The following is a 21,822-nucleotide window of genomic DNA, read 5'->3' as shown; positions in this document are numbered from 1 at the left end:
TGATCACAGTCCGCCTGGAGTTTGCCCAAAGCCACCACAAGGACTCGCACACCATTTATCCATCAGCTTTCTTCTGCTCATCAGGGCGGGTCAAAGGGAAGTGGGTGATTGTCTTAGTCCCTTTAGAATAGGGGAATAACATGACCCCAGTGCCATGTACACCAGTGGAGTGGCTGGTGGAGTGAAAAACAGGCGTACATCTGGATTGTTTCATCATCTTCAGCCTCAGCTGATTTCTCAAAATTGTATTAAAATATTAATAACAGAAAAATCAGGTGAATTCAAAGGCTTGATCCGTGTGTGACATGGCCAAGTGTCAGTATCAAATCAAATCAAATTAAATCACTTTTATTGTCACATCACATGTGCAGGTACATTGGTACAGCACATGTGAGTGAAATTCTTGTGTGCGAGCTTCACAAGCAACAGAGTTGTGCAAAATACAAGAATGTAAACAAGCAAAATACAAGAATGGCTACATCTGAAACTAATAAATATATGTACAATATATAATAGTATATGCATTTCTGGATGTGTATACTAAATATTTTTCTACGTGTGTGTGTGTGTGTGTGTGTGTGTGTGTGTGTGTTGTGATATTATTCTGTTATCATATGTTACCTTATATATGTAATCAAAGTAGTTGAAGTATGATACTGCTGTAGATCATATTATACCCTTTAACATAGAGTGTGTGATCAGTATGTAGTCTTAGTTTGCATTATACTTCTGACTTAAAAGAGTGTGAAAATCATTAGATCTATTGGATTGACCTGTATTACTCGACACTGTTGAATGTGTTACACTGTTTCTTGACATTTCATACTGCTGAATCATGAAGAGAATGTTGTGTGCAGAGGACCTTGTGCCGATAATAGAAGAGACAGACCACATTCCACACCCCCACCTTACAGAAAGCAGAGAAAGACAGGGAGCCGAGGTCATAACTTAGGCGCCATAAGAGAGAAAGAATGTGAATATTTAGGCTTTTACGACTAGGTGGGGGCCACTAGAGACTATAAAAAGCTGAGCAACCCGTCACCATTATGATGGTCCTTATGCTCTTAAGTGTTGAATTGTATGGAAATAAATGATTGTTGATTGAGCATAAATACACCGAGTATTGTCCTTCCTTCAGCCCAAAGATTCAAAGAATTGGGAGATTTCAACAGTGTGTACACATATTTTACAAATTAAATAGAGTCAACAATAAATAAAATATATAAAATATACAGAGTGAGACATGTGCAAAACAGTGGCGTTACTGTACAGTATGGAGTGCATAATGTTAAAGTTCCAGTAGTGAAGCTGAGGTGTCTATGAAGTGTTCAGCAGTCTGATGGCCTGGTGGAAGAAGCTGTCTCTCAGTCTGCTGGTACGGGACCGGATGCTGCAGAACCTCCTTCCTGATGGAAGCAGTCTGAACAGTTTATGGCTGGGGTGACTGGAGTCCTTGATGATCCTCCCCGCTTTCCTCAGGCAGCGCTTCCTGTAGATGTCTTGGAGGGAGGGAAGCTCACCTCCAATTATCCGTTCAGAGCACCGCACTACTCGCTGGAGAGCTTTGCAGTTGTAGGCGGTGCTGTTGCCATACCAGGTGGTGATGCATCCAGTGAGGATGCTCTCAATGGCACAGTGATAGAAGGTCCTGAGGATGCGGGGGCTCATGCCGAATCTTTTCAGTCTCCTGAGAAAGAAGAGGCGCTGCTCCGCCTTCTTCACTGTATCTAGAATAGAATAGAATAGAATAGAATTCAACTTTATTGTCATTGCACATGCACAGGTACAGGGCAACGAAATGCAGTTTGCATCCATCCAGAAGTGCTTTAGTGATATAGATATATTACAATATATATTAGCAATAGTATAGATATGTAAGTATATTACAGAAATGGGTCTATTATGGTATGTTATAATGTACACGGTATGAAGTATGTTGTGACTATTCTATAACTAAGTATGTACAGGCTGTAGTGAGTACAAGCTATGAACAGGATATAAATATGAAAAACTATACAGAATATGAAATAAATAACTTTACAGAATCTGAGATATACAGCTATACAGAAATGGGAACTATGCAAGTTGTAAACAGTTGTAGGATTAAAGATTATTGAATGTACAGAATGATTATTTACACAGAGCTATACAGTACTACATTAATCTACATTAAGATATGAGTAAAAACTGAAGGTAGAGCTTATTTACATTTAGACATGGTCCGCGTTAAAAATGGCCTGTTGGGTGCATGTGCTGGTGTATGATTGTGTGGAAACTAAACGGCTGTTGAGGGAAGGGATGCAACACGAGCATGAGACTGCTGGACAGCAGTGCTCATCGACCCCCAAAGAACCCCTCAGTGTCTAAGGTGCATGTACAAGTGAGTGAACAGTGAACAGGTGACTGGGACTGCCTCGGCAGGACAAGGGCTCGCAGCTCCAGCATATTTTATGTGCTGGGCTGAACAGTGGCTGTTCCAGTGCTCACTGACCCCACAACCCTCATGGACCACACCGACTGGGTAAGCGTCTGTGAAGACCAGCTGATGGTGAGTCACCAGGCCCACTGCATGGCCCTTCTCCATGTCGGTCCAGTCCTTCCAAACCAATGGAGAACTCAGTAGAGTCCCTGTGAGACCAGTCAGGCGGTGAGTTTGAAGTGGGCACAGCTCAGCAGGTAACATTAGACTGGTCTCATGCACAGGAGAGCTAGCGGCCAAGGCAAAGTGGTACCAAGGTAGCATGGCTGCAGTACTCCTCTTCTGATGCAGCAGAACCCACCAGACCCTGAGGCCTCACAGCCTCATAGGTGCAAAGACTGCATCCATGCATCCAATTGAACACCTTCCCCTGAAAGCTGAAAGGCCTCCAGCCAAAGGCCTGTACATATGTAGTTAGTGTGTAGTGTGGTTGTTTGAACTTAACAATGAGGGCACTACTGAATCTTACAGTTGGTGCCAAAAGGCCATCAAAGGCAGGTTACAATGTAAACACTGTGTCCAGGTCTGAAACATGAGGAGTGTTATCAGGCCTGACATGTGCTCCTCTGTCCTGCAGTGGACAGAAACTCCTCTTTGGAGTGGCATAATTAATGCGTATAACATCATATTGTGACACATAATTGTTCTGTAATTTTAATTTCAGTAGTAGCATTGGCTACATTTTTGGGTAAATAGTCGTATATAACTTTGCTTTTTGCAAAATATCTACATGGTGCAAAATATTTTTACATTTACGAATACATTTGCATTTCAAGTTATAAGAATGATGCATTAAACATATTTGTAGTATTCACCTGAAAAAATATAACTTTTTCCTATCAAATTTGATGATTTTTGTGTGATTTTAGACCAATTGTGTTAATACAGTGTGGCATGAATAAGGCACGGCGGGTCCAAGGATCACAGTTTTGAGCCATCTTTATTTCACGCGGCTGCAGCTCTCAAGCTGCCAGCCGCAAATACACCACACCACAAAACACACCAACCGCTGAGTCCCCGTGTTTTTAACTAGGCGGGCGTGATTAAGGATGCCCTGCAGGTGCGCAGACCACGCCTCACCACATACAGTATGTCAAAAGAAAAAACAAACAAACTATAAATTCAGACATGTGCCGAAAAGAATTAATGTGGGATAAATAGTTTCTAAAGGTAAAATCAAACGTAGTGAAAAACCAGAGGGTTAAAGAGGAATCCAAAAACCCTCACAAAGGGGGGTCATTTCCTCTACATATGGAATATGGAACAGAGTACAGAGATAGTCTCGGTGTCATAGAGAAGCTTGGATCATCTGGCCAGAGTCATGAACCATTGTGCGACACACATGGAGCCAGTGAGGAAAAGAGGAGCCCGTTCCTCATAAAAACCAAACAGAATAACCTCATGTGTTGTTGTGATTTTACTATTTCATAAGCACATTCTAACCCCAGGCCAAACATACATAAAAATACACTATACATATGAATTACATTAAATGTAACTGTCCAATGGCTAATAACCTAACATAACCACGTGAAGACCGGGAGCTCATAGCACAAGCATGCACCTACTGTAACCCATCATAAGACTATGTTATTATTATATGTAAAGTATTTTTAATCTATTGTGTTTACAAAGAAAGGAAGATCACAGCAGGGCACGTGTTTAAACATGATTTCATAATCAAATACATAATTCTTCACCATATAAAATACATGTTCAACGCACCACAACAGTAGAGTCATCACATGATATTAAACAGAAGCTGCCACTCAGTTCTCGAGGTCTCACAGTGAAGCGGTTCATGTTCATCTGTAGGTTCAGGCTGCGCTTCATATTTTGGCCACCAGATGTCATCAAAGAGAACTGTGTTGAAAAGCTTTGAAAAGCTCAACGAGATGTAAGCAGATGTTTCATTAGCTTATTTCCATCCTCTACACTTTGTACTACCTTTGTACCAGACAGCATAAAGTTTGTATAAAGGCTGAAGGTAGTCAATGAAACTAAGCGTCATCAGCGTAATCTCAGCTACACGTGATGTAACTGAACACTGACCATGAATACCACACCAGTGGCACCAGTGCAACACAGCCTTTATTGTAAATTCATCACAGTATGAAAAGCCAACCTGTTTATTTTGCACAAAACTACCCAGTATTCTAATGCAACAGTTGAATAACACAAATGAAGTATAGTCTAGCTTGTCTGTCCTGGTCTCATCTGTGATATGTCCTTTTGTCTCGAGTATTTGATTTTGATTTTGACATCTTCTCCTCCTATATCAGCACTTATGTTTCAGTCTCTGTCTCAGTGTTAGAGCTCATGATCAGTTGACCTTCCCTTGTCAAGGTAAATATATTTCTAAAGATGCCATTGGCATAAAATTCTCTGTAGATGTAAGTAACTCATCTAATCCACACATGCAAAGAGATTAAAGCACAGATGTCCATAAATTATGTGTAATAATGAGAAATGACAGAGGGAAACACATGAAGAAAGGGGGCTTTAATGGGCAATCCTGCCACTTAGTGCAAATTAATATTATCTGCTTTAGTCCCAAGTGATGTGGCCTATAAAACAGTATAAAACTGAAAAAAAATCTCATGATAGGTAAAGCCAGTGAGCTCTCTCACAACACACCCTGATGGCATTGGCTATAGAAGAATTTCTAAACGCCCACCTCTGCAGCTGTTTATTGACTCTGACAGTGAGCTATGCTAAAATAACAATAGATCTCTCAGCTTCCCTGCCCAAAATAAAAGTCAAACCAAAGACAATTTGCTTACCTAAATTCCTATCACAAAAAACAAGAGAAAACAGGTTTCAACAGAAAAAAACTTGTCATTCCTACGAGGCTGCAGCAGTGTTCGATATATACAGTGAAAGAACACGAGTTCTCTAATTTACAGAACTATTTACAAAGGTCGCATCTAGCACTCATATTACCACACACACAAATTGACTTATTCTCAGTAACAACACAGAAACACTCGGCTGCTTGTTGGGTGGTGGAGGCCAGGAGGGAGGGGCGAGGTGTCATCTGGACCCGAGAACCTTACATGGAGTCTCCATCAAGACACACCCATGCACACACCTGAGGGGGAGGAACGAGAAAAACCCACAACAATATCCTCCAGTGGTTTGATGCACACACAAGAACACACACAACCCCTAAGATCTTGGGTCATACCATTCCACCCCACCGCAACAAACCCCCAAACATTTCCCCCTATAAGAAATGTGTATTTTACACCCCGAGAGAGCATCGGCTACAATGTTCCCGTGAACTTTCTTAAAGCAGATTTCAGTGTTGAAGTCTTGGAGTAACAAAGACCTGCACATAAGGTATCTGCATATGAGACAAAAACACAAGAGGGATATAGTCAGAAAACACAATGATTAGGATAGGGCTAGAGCCAAGATACACTCTGAAGTGTTGTAGTGCTAACACGTTTTCAGTTGTGCTGTAATGTAATTGACGCTTCTTGAACTTTTGGGAAAAATAACAAATTGCATGGCCCACATAATGCTCATCCCCCTGTAGGAGTGCTGCACGAATTTTGGTTGCTTCAAAACCAGCTTGACACTCATTGGACCACCAGAGGGGGTGATATAAAGTCAAAGCTGCCAAAGAAGCACGATGCACATTGTCACTACCATACCTAAGACTACCTAAGATACCTATGAATCAATCCATTGTGTTTGAGTAGCAGGGAAATCCACTATTGCTTGCACTTTAGCAGCCACTTGAAGGATTTGCCCTTGCCCTACCTGTTTACTTATATGAGTAACTACAGCTTTACCAAATTCACCTTTGGCCAAGTTCAACATCAGAGAATTATCAGAATACACTGCACAATTACTTATCCCACACGGATCAGTATTCATTAGTCACTGGAATGTGGCTGGCGCATTTTGCAATCCAAAGGCATCGCTGTATGTTGTAAGAAACGGTCCGGTGTAACAAAAGCACTGATTTCAGCTGCATGGGTGGTTAGTGGGACTTGTCAGTATCCTTTAACGAGATCTAGTTTTGTGACAAACTTGAGCCGTCCACACAATCATCCATATATGGAAATGGGAAAGAGTCGGGTTTCGTGACAGCATTAACCTTACGTCATTACAGAACGGCACCGTTTGATCAGGCTTTGGCACAAGAAGTGATGGAGAGCTCCAAGGACTACTACTGGGTGCTGCAAAGTTATGATCAAGGAGATGTTTTACTTCTTGTTGCATCAAACCGCTTGGGGTTTATTTGGTAGATATGCCGTTTAACGGTCACCCAGAGCAATTAACACAGTGGTTTGAGTGGGAATGTCATTAAACAGAGTTGGGTGGCTTTGATACGCTTGTGAATATCTGCCTGAGATTAACACAGGTGTGATAAGTAGGAATCTCGAAAGTCGGTCAAGATCTCAGAGTTTCAGAGAGCCATACCAAAAACAGAACTGTGTTTGTCATTCAGCCCATCATCACAGAGGTTAAAGGGAGTGACCAACATTGACGCAACATATACGGAAGACTGGCTATTAGCGCTATCGGTACTTTTACAGTCAATGTAAGCCTTCAGCACATCGATGTGGCAGGCACGACTTTAATTTTTACGTTTTTTTATGAGATAAAAGACAAATATGCTCCAATTATAAGTTTTCACAACATATTATCAAAACAATAGAATTTCATGTTAGTTTTACATGGTGCCATGCACTTCCTGTTCCTGGCTCAGAGCCTAAAGGCAGCTGCGCACAGGCAGTAAACACTTTTTATCATGTGTGATAAACAGAATACTAAGGTGATTGGTCAAAAGCCACAGTTCTCCTTTTTGACTGCGATCCAGCACTTCGGCTCACCTTTCTTCTTCTGCAGCTTTCTGGGCATCTCCTTATTTGGAGATGACCCTTCTGCCGGCAACGTTCCCATTACCATGACAACCATCACAGTTAAAGGGGGTATAGTGCATACCATAATAACAGATTTATGATCAAGGCCATACGCCTGTGAGGAGGTTGTGAGGAAGTGTTGTCTGTTAGTATCAGAGTGAATTCAAAACTATTCTACAATACACTCTGCGCAATAAAAACACTAATATGCGATGCTAAAAATGAAATATTAGCCTTTAAGACAAAAATAAATCCCAACAGGTAAGCACAACATAATCTGTCTCACTGAGTTTGTGCTCTACAACATACAGACCTGAAGACCTTGCATGTGGGGTCGAGCCAATGACAGGCACTAAAGCGAAAACACGGTCATGTGACTGAAGGACTGTGTGTAGCCCTGCTAGAAAAAAAAAGAGCAGCGGAAAGGTGTGTATGATGTAAACTATTTAGTCATGTCTTTTTGCTTTAAATAAAGATGTGGATGAATAAGATGATTTGTTGTTGTGTAACTTGGCCAATCAGCAATGAGCTCCCAGTGACCCTTGCTGTTGTCCCTGATCACATGACTTTCCACAGTCGCCATTGCGTTCACGTTCACCCAACGTCATGTGCTCAGCAAACTGTTACCGAAGCCGAATCACTGCCCACATAGCAAAATTGCTATGGCCCGGATCTGGCCCACACAATGTGCTTATACATGGCCCACATACCGCAAAGGATGACAGCCCTTTGGTGGCCCAGATCTGGTTTTCTAGAGGTGGCCCACACATGGGCGAGCAGAAGGCCAGTTGCAGACACACTGCTGGCCCTGTGCTGGCCCAGAACAGTTTCAGCTCTGGCCCCTGATGTCAGTCTAATGTGTACCTTAATCAAAGCATGTAATAACAACATGTTCCGGAACATAATAGTGCAAAAGTAATGTGACGAAACTCTGTTCAGACAGGAAGTGGACTGTTTCCTGTAAAGCACTTTTCTATTCTCCCAGAGCTCTATACAACAAACCCACACTTTCTCTAAACTGAGTGCTTCCTAACTACATTCATACACATTCACTCTTGACATTCAGACTGGAGAAGCCAGGGATCAAACCACTAACCTTCCTATCAGTAGGTGACCTGCTCTACCTCCTGAGCTACAGCCACCCAGTGGTAAACATGAGTAACCCCTCACTAGGTTTTGGATAAAGTGTACACTCACAAACCTGTCAAACCTGCATTTGAAATGTTGGCTACCATAGCAGTATAGTTTTGCAACATGGAATTTGGATCTTCTAACTAAAATAGGAAAATATGAATATAAATAGTGCCATCATTGCCAGACCTGGCCCACATATGGTTGATATACACCCTGCCATGACACCAGTCAGTCAGAAGTGCCAGTTTGATTCCGGATCCGGTCCAGACATGTTTCCTATGAGCCTGGGCGACATAAACCAAACCACAATCAGGCCAGATGTAGCATGCTATCACATGAACAGTGCTGTCTACACCAGGCCTCACCCATATCTGGATGGTATACGACTTACCATGCCAGCAGTGCCAACTTGACACCAGCTCCGGGCCAGACCTGTCTGCTATGTGGGTGGAGTTCCAAGTGACTCTGCTGCAGTTGTTTGTTGTTCCGAATGCCACCCTGTTCATCAGTCAGGTTTTTATTTTATCTGGTAAATGATGACTCAACAGACGAAAACCAGTCTGAAGCAAGCCTCCATTGACGAGTAGTGATTCCACAGTTCCAGTTAACTGGATGGCAAGCCAACTCAAGAGTAGATAAGACTGCTGAGGCTTCGTTCCCATGACATGGTGGGGAAGATACCTGCAGGACTTCAAAATTTCCTTCTTCACTGGAGTGTGGAAGATCAAACAATTAGACAAACACAGACCGGCCCCAACCATCCATCAGTTATCAAACATTCATTTATTCATTTGACTCAGAGTGTAACGTTGGGTTGTGTTGTGTGGTTGAGAAGAGGCGGCAAAACACCTAGCAGGCTAGTCGGAAGAACACACACCCACGCTGGTATCGGTAATCCACGGTGGTTCTTTAATACGCCTTCTTCAACAACCATATAAAAGCCCGGTTGAACGGCTGCGGCTTAACAAACATAGCGCACAGTGTTCGTACAACCCATAACGTTGCAAACAAAGGTGTCTGGAGAGGTAAAACATGAAATCCGTCCCTCCTCATGCACTAGCGTGCAAGCACATGTCCACACAATCACAGAGACAGAGAGAGAGCAGTGGCACAAACTGATGACACAATCAACCCTCGACTTGGGTGTCTTAAAGGGACACCACACCATAGTGGCTGTTACAAGAGGCAAACTGTAAGCACGCACTTTATTTTAGTTTGTTATTACCGGGAAAATAGTTTGTACTTATTTTATTGTGTTAAGTACATTTCTTGGCAGCTGCAGTGTTTCAAATATACAATTTTGTGCACTGTTACTCTGGTGTGGTTCTTCCTTATTGATGCCTTGGGCTCCTGACGATCCCAGATTCTCTGGTGTTGGCCTAGTGACAGTTTAGTTGTTCTTATTTTTTTATTTTTTTTATTTTTTTATTTTATTTTTTTTTGCCTGTCCCGTTTGGCTCTTTTGCATCAGAATTATTGTCTAAAGGCAAAGAAAGATGCCCAACGGATTTACTTTACCAAATTGACCATCCCAGCCATAATGGTCCATTTGATTCACCTTTTATTGTTTATTTTATTTTCATTTACTGAATACGGGACAGACTTGACTGGAGGAAAGGAGGAGAGAAAGAAAGAGGGAAAGAGAAACAGCTGAGAAGAGGGACGGGGGAGAAGGGCAAAAGACAAAAACCAACAGAATGGGCAGGAAAAAAAATGCATATATCAATCACCTGGATCACCTGTTGAGAAAGAAAAAAGAAAACAAGCAGAAGAGAACAAGAGTAATAGAATAAACAACATCACAATGACATATGGGAATATGACAGTAAATACTAAATGTTAAACATTATTGTGCAGCTCATAAGATCAACAGAACACAGTGTGCTTTGAGGTAGGAGCCAAAAAGGGTGTAGTTTGTGGGTGTGATCACCCGTGTGTACACCTGTGAGCATGGACGCGCTTGTTTTTAAAAGGTTCCTTCATGTAATGATCTGCTAGAGGGTGTGGGGGGGCCACAGCCCCGTCCTCCAGGGCATGAAGCAGGTATGGAGGAGATCAAAACTCCAGACATCCAGAGGCCCCCAGAACACAAGAGACCAAGGAAGACCAACAGAGGGGCAGCTGCGCCACTGTCCCAGAAAGAGCTGAGGAGAGTCCCAGATGAGGGCTCACTCAGCAGCCGCGGAGCAGAAGCCAGGGGGAGTTGCAGTGACGCGCCCGTGAGTTCCGCCGGACGCCAGCTGTGCCTGAGTGACCGAGCCCCAGGCCGAGAGGCCGGGGGCACCCCACCTTCGAAGTGGCCCGAGTGAGCCCCAGGCTCCAGGCCCCGATAAGCGGCCGCCAAGGAGTGAGCCGGTGTGTACCTGGACGCCCATCCCCAGACACAAAGAACCACCAACGCACCGACGTCTGAGGGAGTCCGCCACTGGCAGGGGAAGTGGTGGTGGGGGGAGAGAGACCTCCAAACCTTGGAGGGCCTGAGATGTCCCCAGAGAGGTGGCGTCTGATACCCAACCTGACATATAGACACAGACATACAGGCACACACATATACAAACATCCATTCCCACCCTCATGCTCTCATATGCACTTACTCCACACTCAACCAACGTGGAGACAGACATAAAGAGACGCTGTACACACAATCACACTCCCCAAGCGTACTCTACGAACCGGGTCTAGGTACCCTTGCCCCTGGAGGGGGGAACTGCACCCAGACCCAGGTGGTGTTACCCTTTTCCCTGCGGTGGGGAGAGGCAGACCACCCCGACTCCGCAGCAGCAGGGAGGCCCCACACTCCAGACCGCAGTCGGACGGCCAACTCCTCCTCCTAGCCCCCCCGCTCCAGCAGGTCGCAGAGAATGGGCGTGAGAGAAGACTCCAAACCTCCCTCCACCCGCTCATTGTAGTGTTGATGCATGTGTGTTCTAAGGTGCATTTAAAACCCAGGAGGGCATGGAGCTACCTGCCAGAGAGCAGCAGGTAAGCGCATGGTCCCTCCTGCTAGCCCTCAATGTCTACGTGTATTTAAAATTGAGAGGTGGGCAACGACGCCAGGGGTGGGGTGTACACCCTGATGGTCTTTTGGAGTCCGTGTAGCGTGCCCACCCCCAAGATCCTATATGTATGTGTAATGAGAGTGTGAGTAATGTGAATGTCTAAGTTGTGGGATAAAATTGAGGCAGAGGCAGCCAGAAGGGGACAGAGGGGGGGGTAGCCTCCTCTGCACCCTGGTGACATACCCCTACTCCAAGGTCCTGCATGTGTGGGTGGTTGTGGTGGAGCGGGAAGAGGGAGGCAGCTGGAGATGGGGAGGGAAGGAAGGGAGGGGCAAGTGACCCCTCCCTGGGGCCAGCTCCACCGCTGACCCCAGTAGGCACCCCCATACTCCGCGACCCGCCAGGGAAAGGGGGCCCAGGCCCATCCAGACCGGGGCCCAGTGCAGCAGCGCCTCCCGGCCCCACAGAGCCCGGGACAGTCCACCCAACCCCACCACAGAGAAAACTGCACCCACCCCACCATCCACTCATCTTCCAGACTACATAAGCCAATAGACGCCCAGGCTGAGATCTTCCTCCACCCCTCCTGTATCTCCCCTTCCTGCAGAGAGAGTTCCTGAAGAGAGGAAAGCTCCTGCAAGATGTGACAATCTCCCCCACCAGTTGAAGAGCCCCCCAGGTGGCTCGACACACCGGCGGCACCCTGCGCCAGGGCTGGGCCCCCTTGCACCCACCCGCCCACAACCGCGGCAACACACCAACCAGGACCCAAGCCCCTGGGGTCCGGCCAGGGCCCCAGCCCAGAGATGGAGCGCCCCCAGAACCTCACGCCTATCCCGGACCCACCCAGGGGCAGCCAGGCTACCAGGTCAGTAACCCACGTCCGTCAGCACAGACCCTCCCCTAGCCCCGCTGCACGCATCCACGAGGAAACAGTCACCTGAGAGCCAACAGAGCCCCTAACCGGACATGACCGCTACCCCGGGTTGAGCCCCCCAAGGAAAATGCCTCCGGGGAACCCCCCGACGCCCTAAGCCTGTCCCTACCCCCACACCAATCACAACAGTGAAGGCGGGACCAAACTATGACCCCCCCACCCCCACTAGGTGATGGAGCTGATCAAAGGGGCCCAGAGCAATTGATCTGATGTGGTGGCAGAGGCTGTATCAAGACTAATGTAATCTAATAGATAATTTCTATATTGGTTAGAATTAAGATTATTTTTATTTTTCCAGTTCATGAGGACTGTTTTCTTGGCTATGCATAGGGCAGTGAAAACCATATGGGCGATATTCTTTTCTGAAGTGACATTATCTAATCTGCCCAACAAACACACTAAGGGGGAAGTTGGAATGTTACATTTCAGACACTTTGATAAGTCTTCACATATCTCACGCCAAAACTTCTGAACTGGTGGACAGAACCAAAGAGCGTGGATATAATTGTCCGGTGAATTGGTTTGGCAGTGTGAGCAGTTGTTGGTAGACGTAAAGCCCATCTTGAACATCCGATGACCTGTATAGTGCACTCTATGTAATATTTTGTATTGAATTAATTGAAGACTGGGATTTCTAATTAGATGAAAGGTTTTTAAGCAAATCTGAGACCAGAAGTTTTGGTCTAAGTTAACTGATAAATCCGCTTCCCATTTTGCAATAGGAAGTGATATTGATTCATCTGTTTTAGAAAGCATTCTGTATATTTTGGATAGTAATTTGGGGGTTTTAAGAGTAAGAAATTGAACCACACTTGGTGGTGTTTGTGGTTCAACTTGACCCGGTTTAAATTTCTTTTTTACTATGGATTTAATTTGTTGATATTCTAAAAATCTTTTCTTGTTGATCCCATATTGTGTAACTAGTCCGTCAAATGAAATAAATTCTGTTCCTTCTAGTATATGTTCTAAATATTTGATTCCTTTACCACTCCAATCTGAAAAGTTTATCATATTATTGTTTTGTAATATGTCAGGGTTGTTCCAGATAGGTGTACGTTTGCATGGGATTAATGAAGACGCCGTCAATTTTAGAAACTCCCACCATGCTGTCAGAGAAGAGCTGATGTTGATGCTTTTAAAGCATTCATGTCGTTGGATGTTTGAGCTGATAAATGGTAGGTCTGAGATCTCTAGATTATTGCAAAGTGCTTGTTCTACATCTAGCCAAGGTTCATCTAAGAGGGTGTGTTTTAGCCATCCTGAGATAAACTGAAGCCTGTTGGCTAAGAAGTAGTGCTGAAAGTTAGGCAGTTCTAGTCCTCCTTTATCCTTGGTCTTTTGTAGTGTTTTTAAGCTTATACGTGGGGGTTTATTTTTCCAAAGGAATTTGGACATACATGAATCTAGAGATCTGAACCAATCTTGTGGCGGTTTAGTTGGGATCATTGAGAATAAATAATTTATTTTTGGTAAGACCATCATTTTTATAGCGGCAACCCTTCCCATGAGTGATATGGGTAGACATTTCCATCTAGCCAGATCATCTTCTACCTTCTTTAAAAGTGGGATATGGTTTAATTTAGTTAGATCTGCAAGCTTGGGAGAAACATTAATACCTAAATATTTTATATTTCCCGATTGCAGTGGTGTAGAAGAGGAATTATGGAGGGAGCAATTAATCGGTAGGACTGTAGATTTTGACCAGTTAATTGAGTAATCTGATATTCTTGCAAAAGAGTTTATCAATTCAATCACCCCAGAGATATTGGTTTGTGAATTTTGGAGAAAGAGTAACACATCATCCGCATAAAGGCTGATTTTATGTTCCACGTTCTTGCATTTTATGCCCTTAATTACTGAATTCTGTCTAATTGCTGCTGCTAGTGGTTCAATAAAAATTGCAAATAGTGAAGGGGAGAGTGGGCATCCCTGCCTGGTGCCCCTCAAGAGACAGAAGCTGGAGGATGTCTGGTCATTTGTTCTAACACAAGCTGTTGGGGAATTATATAATATTTTTAACCAGTTTATGAAAGAGGATCCAAAACCAAATTTGTGTAAAGTTGCAAATAGAAATTTCCAGTTAACTCTGTCAAATGCTTTTTCTGCGTCTAAAGAGAATATTGTAGTTTCTAGGTTTTTACTGTATGAGTAGTCTATCAAATTAAGTAATCTACGTGTATTTGTTGATGAGTGCCTACCTTTTATGAAACCAGTTTGGTCAGGATGAATTAAGAGGGGGGTTATTTTCTCCAGTCTCTTTGAGAGAGCTTTGCAGATTATTTTAAGGTCTACATTTATAAGGGATATTGGACGATAGCTTGAGGGATATACAGGGTCTTTGCCTGGTTTTAGCAGCAGATTAATGTTTGCAGAATTCATATTTGATGGAAGTCTGCCCTTTTCTTTAATTTCCAACAACGTTCTGTAGAAAACTGGTGCTAGAATCGACCAGAATTCTTTGTAGAATTCTGCAGGAAAGCCATCTGGACCTGGAGCCTTATTATTGTGCATACTTATCAGAGTTTCCTGGAGTTCACCTGGTGTCAGTGGTGAATCCAGTGCCATTGCTTGAGTGTCCAATAATTTTGGAAGAGTTATGTTGTCCAAAAACTGATCAATTTCTTTTTTAGATGGGTTTATTTGTGGTGAATACAACGTTTTATAGAAATCCCTGAAAATGTTGTTTATTTGTATCGGATCATATGTTGTGTTCCCAGATGAATCTTGAACAGCACATATAGTTGTTTTTTCTTTATTTATTTTTAGCTGGTTTGCTAGAAATTGACCGGATTTATTACCATGTTCGTAATTTTGTAGGCGTAGTCTTTGTACTAAGAATTTTGTTTTTTTATCAATTATCTCATTTAATTCTAGTTTTGTTTTGCGTATTTTGTTCAATGTTTCCTGATCTTGGTGGGACGCGTAGGCTTCTTCTAGTGATTTGATGTTTTTTTCTAATTCCTGAATATTTTTGTTTTCTTTTTTCTTTTTATGTGATGAGAAAGAAATTATTTTACCTCTCATCACAGCTTTCCCTGCTTCCCATAGAACAGAAGCTGATGTTTCGGGAGTGTCATTATAGTCCAAATATGAAGTCCACTCTTTTTTAAAATATTTAATAAAGTCTTCATCTTTAAGTAGTGATATATTAAATCTCCAGTTTTTACTTGGCGTAGTATTATTCTTGTGCATTAGTGTTAAAGATACAGGACCATGATCGCTGACAGCTATAGGGTGAATCTCAGTGTCTGAAATGTCGTTCAGCAGTGAGCTGCTGACCAAAAAATAATCCAGACGAGAGTAGGAGTGATGGACATGTGAGAAAAAAGTATATTCCTTACTGGTGGGGTGAAGGGAGCGCCATGCATCGCAAAGACCAAAGTTGCTCATATACTGTTTGATTATATTTGTGGACTGCCAATTACGCTGAGTTCCTGCTGTGTTGAGCCTATCCATGTCTTCATTTAGTCCAAGGTTGAGGTCGCCTCCAAGAACAAGTGTGCCATCTAAGTGTTCAGAGAGTGCACTGAAAAAACCGTGAAAGAATGAGGGATCATCAACATCTGGACCATATACACTTGCAATACAGAGCTTTTTATCACGTATAGATAGTTTAATGATTAAGAATCTGCCCTCTGGATCTATAACTGTATCGAGTACTGTGAAATTAACATTTTTATGTATTAAAATTGCTGCTCCCCTTTGTCTAGAATTATAACAAGCTGAGAACACATTGGGAAACTCAGGTGTTTTAAGTTCATTCGAACCTCTAAGACAGGGCTGCCCAATCCCGGTCCTCGAGAGCTACCGTCCTGCAGCTTTTAGATGCATCCCTACTCCAACACAGCTGAATCAAATGGTTTGATTACCTCTTCAGCATGCCATCGTGTTTGGCAAAGGCCTGATAACAAGCCATTCATTTGATTCAGCTGTGTTGGAGTAGGGATGCATCTAAAAGCTGCAGGACGGTAGCTCTCGAGGACCGGGATTGGGCACCCCTGCTCTAAGAGGTCTGTGGGTCTCTTGTAATAGGACAACATCTGCCTGTAGTTTTTTGAGTTGGTTAAATATTTTTAACCTCTTTTCTCTGGAGCCAGCTCCATTTATATTCCATGTAATGAACCTCAGTGTACCCATAGATGTTTGTGTATAACTAGGGATGTATGCTGTGTGCGTTGCTTAGACAGGTGGAGAGAATACGTCACTTGTTCATAAATAAAGAGAAGGAGAGAGAGAAAAAATGTGTGGCGAGATGCTCCCTGAGTCTGACTTTGTGTATGCATAGTTACTAATATGAGTAGGCTTGGCTTAAGTGTGTGTATCCTATATGACTGTGTGCGCTGTCTGACTGATGTAAATGTGCTGCCGTTGAGCACATGGTGCGTATGTGTCGAAATAAAGGATGTTTGTGGATGAGTGTCGAAGCAGGTGATCGAGGCAGTGAAAGGAATAAAGAAAGAAACCAAGGACAGGGGTGAGCAGCATAAAACCAAGAGGGGGGGAAAGAGAGGGAAAAAAAAAAAAAAAACGAGAAGAAAAAAAACCAAACCGGAAACATTCCAATTAAATCACTGACGGAGAGTGACGGTGTTAATTCTGCTATGAAATCACACTTTAAGATGCGATTTGATGCTGGTAAGTTAAACAGATGTTAATGCAAGTTAGTGTGAGTGGATAGGGAAATGGTGCAGCTGATTCTTATCTGGTGTGAGGTTAATACAGCCACGGAGTGATGTTGGGGTCGCGGTGGAGCTGTCCGTCCACGTACAGCCGGTCCACAGCGATGACAGCGCGGGAGCCCTTCTGGATGAAGCCGTGTCAGATTGGGAAGAGGACCCTGCGTCGTTCCAAGATCTCTTTGGGGAACTGGTCGTTCACGCTGAAGTCCGTTCCTTTTAATTCCCTGCCGCGGCTTTTCACCTGTTGTTTTTGTTTGAAGTGGCCGAATTTGGCCACGATAGGACGTGGTCTCCCAGCCGTAGCCCGAATGGGGCCGAGGCGATGTACCCGACCGAAGACGATGTTCTTCACAGTGTCCTCCGGCAGCTTCAGGTGGGTTTTGATGAAGCTTTTTACCGTGGTCTCCGCGTCCTCTCCAGCGGCTTCTGGAATACCAGAAAATACCAGCTTATCACGCATGCTACGAGCTTGTAGATCGATAACTGTTTCTTTTCTTTTTTTATTTTCTCTATTGAGCTGGGTAACATTTTCTGTGAGACATTTCACCGACTCCCTTAGCGTGGCATTTTCAGCAGCAAGCGTTTCCACCTGCTGCTGGCTGTACTCCAGGGATTCTCGCAAGCATTTAAATTCTCGGTGAAGAATCTCCACCAAGGACAGCCTTGCGTCGAAACTGGACAATCGCTTGTTGATTGACTCCAGTATGTCGGCAATATCTTTGCCGGCTGGCGATGTTGAGCCGGGGGAATCTGCCGGGCGTTGTCTTTTCGACGACGGCGTCTCAGGTTTGGCCGGGGAAGCTGCACACTGGGCCTTCTTCATCACGAGATCCTGAAAGCACTGATCAATATAATCTTGGAGAGTCTCTAAACTCTCCCCGTTGTTCTCCAGGGTGTTGGAGATTATTTAGACAAATATTGTTAGTTATAAGACAATTGATAAGTGTATTTGGTAATACTGAAGCTTAAATGAATTTGTTCAAATCTAAACTACCATTTGCTTTAATTTTCCGCCAAAATCTCCGGCGTCTGACGTCAGTTACAACATGAGTCGCTTACCTTGTCCGTCACTTACCTCCTCCTCACTTCAGTTTCTATGTCATTTAGTTGTTCTTATTAATAAACTGTAAGTAGGGTTACAAGTGCAACAGATGTTATGTCAAAGTGTGTCTTCATTTTCATCTGAGCACCTGCAAGCGCATTACAAGCAAGACTGGCATGGCACTATACAGTCTCTCTTGGGCCATGGTGCATCATTTCACCATAAACTGGCCATGACGAGTTGCTTCCCTCAAGTTTTCAAACAGAGGACTACAAAAAAATGATCAAAAATGTTCAGCCAAGGAGCACGTGTGGAGAGCTCCAGACAGACCTGGAATCAGCAATTTTTTCAAACAACAAGTAATGCACTGTATGCATGTTCACTACGCAAAACTCCAATGCAGGTTGAAGCACGTTTACAGTTTGCTCAACAACATTTACTTAAGCCTGTAAAATACTGAGTATGCTCTGGTCAGATGAGACCAAAGTTGATGCCATAGTACACACCATGTTCAAAAGGCATGGAGTTTGGAGGTAGGAACATCGTGGTGTGGGGCTGTTTGTCAGCATGCGGCCCTGGTACACTTTATATAACTGAACGAAGGATAAATAGAAAAATATACCAAGACATTCTTGATAAAACTCTCTTGCCATCTACTAAGAGGATACAGACAAAATGAGGGTGGATGCTTCAGCAAGAAAATGGGCAGGAGCCTGTCTCAGACACAATAGGGTGATAGACAGGGTAGACCCTGGACAGGTCGCCAGTCTGTCGCATGGCTAACACAGAGAAACAGACAACTATTCACACACACATTCACACCTATGGGCAGTTTAGAATCCCCACTTAACCCCACTAACTGCATGTCTTTGGAAGCGGGAGTACATGGACAGAACCCAGGCAAACACAGGGACAACATCCTCCATACAGAGGTGACAGTGCTAACACCACCATGCTGTCCTACATACATCACAGTATTCAATAATATAAATCTATACAAATATAACTGCTTTTCTTCCTCTCCTGTCCTGTCTTTCTGATATCTTTCTCCATCTCTGAGTGAAGTTATCTCACACTCTTTTCTTTCTCTGGAGATCACCACAGCTGTAGCTTTAGCTAGCAACACACTGTGCAGCACTGTGTTTTCTGTTTGTTGAGTTTATAGAAGCATTGAATTTGAAAGGACCTGCCACTTATAAAACGTTATTTCCTTTATTCTCTGTCCTGTTCAGTAGCACTAGCTCGATGCTGAAGTAGTGTAATTCCTGCACATTAAATTGTCCTTTATAATTAAAATTCTTGAATTGATGCTCGAAGTCTGGACTTGAATCACCGCTTGAATGTCAGACCATCACAGTTGTTACGCAGATGTATGATTTAAAAACCTTTCAAAAAATTGTTTGTCATTGATCAAAAGTTTATGGACCTAGCTGTACCAGCAGAGATGGGCAATAACGAGTTACTGTAATCCAATTACTTTTTCCAAGTAACGAGTAATGCAAGGGGATACTGTTGCAAAAAAGTAATTACATTACAGTTACATTCCTGTACGGACGCTACGTTACTAAACTGAGAGTGTCTCATGACAATGACATACGAGCGTGCAGCGCCCATGGCAGCATCAGACGTGTGTAGATCAACAATATGGAGCGTGGGATAGAGTGTGACCATGCAGCGTTTAAAACGTGGAAGTACTCGCATTACTTTAAGTTTTAGTCCGTAAAAAGTGACAAAAACATCAGCGTCTGCTGTGCACTCTGCGTGGGAAGAAAGCTTGTTTCTACAGCGAAAAATTAAACTTCAAATCTGAGCGAGCACGCTGCCACGGGAATGTGACACTCACAGAGAAACCCCCGGATCCCCCCACTGACATCACCACTGTGGGCAAACCTCCACCTGCCCCACTCCTGCTAAACACAGACGATAGATCTAAGAGCGACAGGACTCAGAGCTGCTGAATCGTTGATTTTATTTATTTTCTGCTGTGTTTTACTTTCATCTATTTGAAAGAGTGAGTGTAAACACAAAAAATTATTTTATTTTATATGCTGGAATATTCAGAAAATAGGTTTAAATGTTAAACAAATTTTTTTTTTAATTTTTGTTTGATACAATGTGCATAAAGTTAAAAGATTAAAACGAATAAAACATGTTTTAAAAATAGACTTTTTCATTTGATTACATTTTATATGATTTATTATGCAGAAAAAATAGAACTGTGCTGAAAGATCTATTGCTTTATTACATATTCAGGTTGTGTATCATGTTCAAGTAATAAATTAACTAATTACTTTTGAAAATAACAAATTAGTAAAGTAACAGGATTACTTTCTTGGAGAAGTAATGAGCAATTAGTAACTTATTGCTATTTTCAAGTAACTTGACCAACACTGTACCAATCCGTTTATCATTTACTGCAATTTTCTTTGTTTTGCTTTTGTAGTTTTGTTATATTTGATTTTAATTAAAATTTTTTTTTACAAAATTGATGGAATAGAAACAAATGTCATCTTTTTTTGACATAAAACTGTTTGTCAATAATGTCACATTTTGAAGTCCATAATGGCATTTCCTGTCTGCTTCTCCACTTGTAAGCATTAACCAATCAAAGAAGAAACACTCAACTCTGTGAAGCTGACCAATTTGTCTTTGCTGTCATACTACATGTTTTGTATGTAATCAAATTGTCTACATATTTCGCAGATACTGTAGGTTGGATGTGTTTTGAAATTCCATTGAAATTTTTTTAAATTAATTGTGTTTGCTGTTTTTATACTACTACTACTACTAATAATAATAATAAACTTTACCCAGGACTCTATAACCTTTGATAAGCTTAAGCTGCAATTTTGACTGCAGCTGTTGAAGATCCAGCTATGGCTGCGTTGCTGGGGCCAGCACTCATCTTTATCATGTATGCTGCCTTCATTGCTCTGTTATCAGCAGCTGTTTGCAGCCTGGACATAGTTTTACTTTAACGTGTTCTTATGGCTTGTTCTGGAAACTACAAACAAGTTATTTAGGAACTCTTAAAGCCATTTAGAAAGTCCAAGTAAATGTTTAACAACATATTTAGATGCACATTTATACATGCACAGATTATGAAATGAGGGTTTATGTGTTATTTCATTTTGCAATTCATGGCTAATTCAGGTATTTACTAGTTGTTAATTAAGTATTTTTATGAAGTGAGTCAACCAACTGAGCCTTCAAAGCATTTACAACTTAAATCTTAAAATGCAAAAAGCCTTCCCTATCGTCATAACTGAAAAAGCATAAAGGAATACAGGACATACAAATATTTGTTGTGTGATGCAAACATAACTCACCATTTGTAGAAAACAGAAATGTACGTCAGACCAGAGCCCGAGTTTGCAGAATGGTTTGAAAGGGAGAGGATGCAGACTTGCAGAGTATTTACTCTGTGGAAGCAGCTTCCAGTTTGGATTCAGGAGACAGACACTATCTCTACTTTCAAGATCAGGCTTCAAACTTTCCTTTTTGCTAAAGCATATAGTTAGGGCTGGACCAGGTGACCCTGCATCCTCCCTTAGTTATGCTGCAATAGACGTAGGCTGCCGGGGATTCCCATGATGCACTGGGTGTTTCTTCTTCACTCACTATGTGTTAATACACAAATCTGCAATAACATTTTTTGGAATTATTCATCGCTGG

At 42.7% G+C, this 21,822-nt stretch overlaps 1 protein-coding gene across 1 annotated transcript; it reads right to left on the bottom strand.

The window, feature by feature from the left end:
• Positions 1-300: 300 nt before the first annotated feature.
• LOC147321367 (uncharacterized) lies at positions 301-9,942 on the bottom strand. Its single transcript, XM_086305071.1, has 2 exons — positions 8,882-9,942; positions 301-1,727 (listed from the first exon to the last, which is right to left on the bottom strand). The coding sequence occupies exons 1-2, from the start codon at positions 8,994-8,996 to the stop codon at positions 1,318-1,320; spliced, it is 525 nt and encodes a 174-aa protein (XP_086161197.1). The 5' UTR covers positions 8,997-9,942; the 3' UTR covers positions 301-1,317.
• Positions 9,943-21,822: the final 11,880 nt, after the last annotated feature.

The sequence above is a fragment of the Aulonocara sp. 'chitande type north' Nkhata Bay genome, linkage group LG9 (assembly GCF_057382095.1).
Source record: "Aulonocara sp. 'chitande type north' Nkhata Bay isolate Kocher_YH1m ecotype deep benthic linkage group LG9, A_spYH_male_GT1.1, whole genome shotgun sequence".
NCBI lineage: Eukaryota > Metazoa > Chordata > Actinopteri > Cichliformes > Cichlidae > Aulonocara > Aulonocara sp. 'chitande type north' Nkhata Bay.
The sequence above is the reverse complement of the archived record's forward strand: the minus strand, read 5'-3'. Positions and strand labels throughout refer to the sequence as shown.

What these genes read in the sequence shown, in the direction of transcription:
- LOC147321367 (XM_086305071.1), bottom strand. Translation starts at nt 8,996, where the DNA reads ATGAACAGGGTGGCATTCGGAACAACAAACAACTGCAGCAGAGTCACT. An exon ending in AAGTTGGCACTGCTGGCATG is followed by an intron (nt 1,728 to 8,881) that starts GTAAGTCGTATA and finishes ATTCTATTCTAG; the next exon opens with ATACAGTGAAGAAGGCGGAG.